The 6,054-nt window shown below is 32.2% G+C and overlaps 1 protein-coding gene across 1 annotated transcript in view; it reads right to left on the reverse strand.

Annotated features, from left to right (window-relative positions):
* Window positions 1-6,054, reverse strand: part of LOC106474095 (amyloid beta A4 precursor protein-binding family B member 2-like) — a gene marked incomplete at its 3' end in the record, with an annotated part of 40,857 nt that overhangs the window by 14,401 nt on the left and 20,402 nt on the right. The window contains exons 6-7 of the mRNA XM_022402480.1: window positions 5,299-5,454; window positions 362-489 (exon numbers count right to left, since the gene is read on the reverse strand). Coding sequence (XP_022258188.1) covers window positions 362-489; window positions 5,299-5,454 — 284 coding nt within the window. The remainder of the gene's footprint in view (window positions 1-361; window positions 490-5,298; window positions 5,455-6,054) is intronic.

The raw sequence follows: 6,054 nt of genomic DNA on the forward strand, positions 1-6,054 counted from the left end.
TTTTTTGATATACCGTGGATTCAAAATAAAGTAACTGATGTTGAAATGGTGAGAAAAAAATGGTTAACGACTATCACATGTGCATACAAAATACACATTACTACACAAGTTTCATTATACATCACATCACTTTCATACCACATTTTCACTGCAAAATAAAATATGCAACAAAAGTTTTAACAGAACTGCAAAATCTTGTGATTTAAGTAAAAAAGGGAATAAATGTTCAAACTAATTTTAAATTAAAAACATAAGTTATAGCAACACTTTCTATGCCAAACAGATTTAAAAAAATTAAGTTTTTTTAAACTTTGTCAACTAAACATTTCACTTGAACAAATCAACTACTACAGATCTTTACCTGCCATTGTCACGGCCTACTCCCCACACCCTAATGGTGTGGATAGGTTGTGTATTTAGGACATTCATGTCTTGAGGATGTATCAGTCGAAGGCAGTAGTCATCCAGGTCCATGTACAAATCTTTTCCCTACAAAAATAATTATGTCGTAATTTAGCTCCATAAATAAGATTTGTTTGATAATTATTTATTATGCTACTGTTACACTCTTACACAGAAATACATCTTTATATATCATAAACTTTAAGTACAAAAAAAAGGGACTTGTTGGTCCATCTAGGCTATCCCATCCAGTAAACTAAACTTTAAAAACACAGTACTCCAAATGTGACCTATACAATGACATTATAATCTCCCTAGACTTGTATTTAATAATATTTCTGTAGATAGAACCTAAAATCCTATTTACCCACCACTAACAACAGCACACTGTTTGGATGTCTCAAGGGATTGATCAATCAGAATACCAAAATTTATTTATTTCACAACACTATTAAGGTTATTCACATCACAATTAAATACTCATAATTCAAACTGTGGTATCCTACATCCAATACCTTACATTTATTATAATTAAAAGTCATCCATCATTTATTCACCCAACTCACCAAATAATCCTTTTGTAAAGCATCATCATCTTCCTTACAGCCAGCAACACCCAAATCTTTGATGTCATTAACAAATCTAAATAATCTATTGACCATTCCTCCATCTATATTATTGATGTAAATTAAAAAGAGCAAAGGTCCTATCAATAAGCCTTGGGGTACCCCCACTCGTAATATTAACCCAGTTTGACTGAACTCTATTTATAACAATCCTCTGCTTTCTTCCATCTAACCAGTTTTCTATTCAATGAGCCAACCTATTCCCCACACCTATAGAGATAACATTTTTAACAAGAATTTTATGTGGCACCTTGTCAAATGCTTTCTGAAAATCCAAAGACACCAACCTCACGCCCTTGTCTACATAAGCAGTAACTTCTTCAAAGAATGTCAAAATATCAGTAAGGCAAGATTTTTTCCTAGTGAAACCATGTTGACTATCCAACAAAATTCTAAATTTTATTAAATGACTTTGCAAAGTATCTTTTATCAGACTTTTGAAAACGTTTTACCCACAACTGATGTAAGACTAAGAGCTCTATAATTACTGGTACAGATTTTATTACCTCCCTTGAAAAGTGAAGTAACATTAGCCAACATCCAATCTTTTAGTACTGCCTACTATTTAAGAACTTACAAGAAATAGTAGCAAGTGGATCACATATCTAATCATTATTCTCTTTCAAAACCCTTACATAAATATTATCTGGTCCAGGAGCCTTATCATTCTTTAATCTTCTCAATTTTTTCTTAACAAGATGTGAATTAATGTGATCAACCTTGTTTCCATCTAGCAGCTGTTCAGGATGAGGAATACTGCTTAAATGTTTATTAGTAAAAATTAAAGAAAAATTAGAATTTTTTAACATAGCACTTACAACCACCAGAAATGAGCCTTCATTTATCAACTGTTGAAGACCCTGCTGCCATCCTAACATTTTGCTTACTATTCAGGTATTTAAAGTAATTATTACTGTAAATTTCTACATTTTCAGCCAACCTTTGTTCATGCATCCCTTTTGATTTCCTAATGTCCTGTTTGACCAACTCTCCAAGTCTCCCATCATACCAGTCAAGTCAACCTTCTTAAGTTTGTAATGATCTTTATTTTTATTCCACTGTAAGCCAGCCTGGTCTTTACTTGTAGTCACTCCCCCCTTTTTTATCTATAAAGAACATGTTTATCTTAAATATTTATGCCTACATTTTTCAACAATATCTTTAAGTAATTCAGCTACCCAATGGATCATTCTTCCTCCATTGCTTCAGAATTTACATTTTGCAATTTGTAACCAAACTCTCATTGCTCGTGATCTCCATATGTAGTAAAACATCAGAACTAATCAAGCAGTTGCACCCATATAATTCCCAATCTCCACCCTCTCAACCATTTCTATACTACAAGTTAACAATAAACAGCATTCTTTCTAGTAGGTTCCCTCACAAATGGCAGCAGAGAGAAGTTGAATTGACTTAAAACACTCGGGGAGGAGATATAGGCAACATCCCAGTGGGGGTTTGTCCCCTTGAAGCTGAACAGCTTTTACAATCTGAAATGCAATCAAACCCATTATCTAAAGTCTTTTGCTCAGAGAGCTGTGTTGTTCAAAGATCATATAAGTTATTCATGAAGCAATACTTTGGATCATGAAGAGAAATAAACAGAATTGAGACACGATCTCAGGCTTATAGCATTCTTTATTCTAAATCCAAATAGAAACAAAATTATCACCAAATTCTTGTTGTAGTTATATATTGTCATTCTAGAAGTCATATCAAGTCACTTTCATATTTAGCTATGAAGAAAGTTGATATTTTATGGGTAAAAATCAGCTAACTGTGGACACATCAAGTAGGCATGAAATTCCTTTTGCAAAAGTTTTCCAAAGCAATTCTATTGATATTATTGGCATTCAAACCTTCCATGCTTAATAAACATGCAGCCGTTTTTAATGTGAACTTTAGACTGTTTAGTATTATGACTTACAACTAAGTCACTCACAAGTTTAGGCCTATTACAGACAAAACAAGGTGAATATAGATATAGATAGAGTTTGATTACTTTTATGACTGTGTACGGGAATTACTATGAACGGATCATCACTAAATTGGCACGTAAATTGTGCATAGATCGAGTTTGATTACTTTTATGACTGTGTACAGGAATTACTATGAACGGATCATCACTAAATTGGCACTTAAATTGTGCATAGATCGAGTTTGATTACTTTTATGACTGTGTACGGGAATTACTATGAACGGATCATCACTAAATTGGCACGTAAATTGTGCATAGATCGAGTTTGATTACTTTTATGACTGTGTACAGGAATTACTATGAACGGATCATCACTAAATTGGCACGTAAATTGTGCATAGATCGAGTTTGATTACTTTTATGACTGTGTACAGGAATTACTATGAACGGATCATCACTAAATTGGCACGTAAATTGTGCATACAACACTTAAGAAGATCTCACATGTTCAACAACATGTCTGTCATGATGTGATGTAAACTCCACCTGAGAAAACAGTCAATCAACTATATTATTAATTAATATACCTGCTGGTCTACAATATATGTCCAAGTTTTTATGAAACTGCATATCAGTAAATGTTCATCTGAATATTTCAAAGAAAGAATACACTTGTAGTAGCTGTTCATCTAATAGCTTTGGGTATTGAAATTAAGAAGTCAGATTTTTTATTTTACCAATTTGATTTTTTTCAATTCATAAAAATCCATCCTGAGACAGAACTCTACCTTCCGTGCAATTAGTGATAAAAACCATCATGATGCAGGAAATATTCAGAACTGTTAAATAAAATATAAGATGAATGAATCCCTAAAAATGGGTTCACTGTGTCCAGATCTATTAAATGGACATCTTACTTACACAAACAGGGTTCATTGTGTCCAGATGTATTAAATGGACATGTTACTTACATAAAACAGGGTTCACTGTGTCCAGATGTATTAAATGGACATTTTGTGTAAGTAACACACAGTGAACCCTGCCAGGTGTATTAAATGGACATGCTACTTACACAAACAGGGTTCACTGTGTCCAGATGTATTAAATGGACATGTTACTTACACAAACAGGGTTCACTGTGTCCAGGTGTATTGAATGGACATGTTACTTACATTTGCATAACCTCTAGAACCTCCTAAATGAATATCGAAAGTTTTTTCAAGGTAAATGTTTATATCAATTTTTTTCATTTTCTCTACCATTTCACTAACTGTTGCTATTATCATCAACGTACCATGCAATGAAATAATTCCAATTAGAAAAAAGAAAACAAAATTCATAACTTTTAATATTTTGAAGAATATCTTTTAAAGATTTTTCCTTTTGCTAAATTGATAATTTCAGGTTTTTTTCCTTTTCACATATAGTTAATATTTAATGTTTTTTTTATTCCCTTCTTGTCTTTTATCAGTTATTATTCATCTATACCCAAGTCACTGGTGCCCATACTACACTGTCTCTGGCAGCACCCGGTAATATCGTAAGTCTTGAGAACTGATGTAAGGTATGATGAATATATAAAAAAGGTTTAAAACCTTTCAATTATACATTTTAAAACATGAATAATACATAATTAAATAAAGTATAACAGTAAGACCTAAATCCAATTTAAACTGTATCCCTAACTATAACATATTCAGTTAAGAAACAACCGTAAGTGCTGTAGTTGATCAAACAGCCAGTTACATTTACTACGTAACGACAAATGTGCGCCAATCTCAAAATAACTGTTTTTAGATTATAGTGTAAAATGAGATCTTTCTAATGACTATATATGTGTGTATATAACAACTACATGTAGGCTATAAAGCTGAAACAAATATGTTGAAGGTGGAAGTGGCACTTGTCTTTATTACTTGTTTCAACTGTAATCATTCAGAGAACTTTGAAAAAAATGAGTCAAAAGATTATGAAAGCATCTTATAGTCTAGACATAATCTACAGAACTGCCATGGTATTACTGAACATAAGGAGAGCCAAAGTAAAGAATTTTCATAAATGTTGGTCATATGACAATACATCTGAAGTTTTAAGTAGTTTTTTAAATGTTTTTTTTTTAAATAAAGGACTTAAAACATAGATAACACAAAGTTTTAAATCATAATATATATTATAATGATAATTTAATTCACATAAATTGATTTTAAAGGTGTTTAAAGGGGTACCCATGTTTAAAGGGTTTAATGGACATGTTACTTCCACAAAACAGGGTGTCCAGGTGTATTAAACCAACATGGTACTTACACAGTTGCATAAAATAGACAAACAAATGTTCATTAAACAGCTAATTACCTCACCCCAGCGACCCACAACGTCTAAGATGGCATTTCTTCCAACACTAAGGTTAACAATGCACTTATTCACTGCTTTACTGCTTCTTTCTGGTGTCAAATCCTCTTCAGCTATCTCCATCCAGCCCAGAGAACGAACAGCAAATCTGATGGGTTTCTGTGTAAGAAACAGGCAATCAATTCATGGCCACCTTCACGGCCCACAGATTGTAACACAGTAACGCGTTTTTCTTGAATCATTATCTTATGGTATAAACTAAACTGGCAAGAGTTCACACTGAGGTTATATTATATTAAATACAATATGTGGTATAAAACTAAACTGGCAAGAGATCACACTGTGGTTATATTATAACCATATGGCAAAAGTTCACACTGAGGTTATATTATATTAAATACAACATATGGTATAAAATTAACCTTGCAAGAGTCCACACTGAGGTTATATTATATTAAATACAATATATGGTATAAAACTAAACTGGCAAGAGATCACACTGAGGTTATATTATATTAAATACAATATGTGGTATAAAACTAAACTGGCAAGAGTTCACACTGAGGTTATATTATATTAAATACAATATGTGGTATAAAACTAAACTGGCAAGAGATCACACTGTGGTTATATTATATTAAATACAATATGTGGTATAAAACTAAACTGGCAAGAGTTCACACTGTGGTTATATTATATTAAATACAATATGTGGTATAAAACTAAACTGGCAAGAGTTCACACTGTGGTTATATTATA

The sequence above is a fragment of the Limulus polyphemus genome, unplaced genomic scaffold (assembly GCF_000517525.1).
Source record: "Limulus polyphemus unplaced genomic scaffold, Limulus_polyphemus-2.1.2 Scaffold6814, whole genome shotgun sequence".
NCBI classification, from domain to species: domain Eukaryota; kingdom Metazoa; phylum Arthropoda; class Merostomata; order Xiphosura; family Limulidae; genus Limulus; species Limulus polyphemus.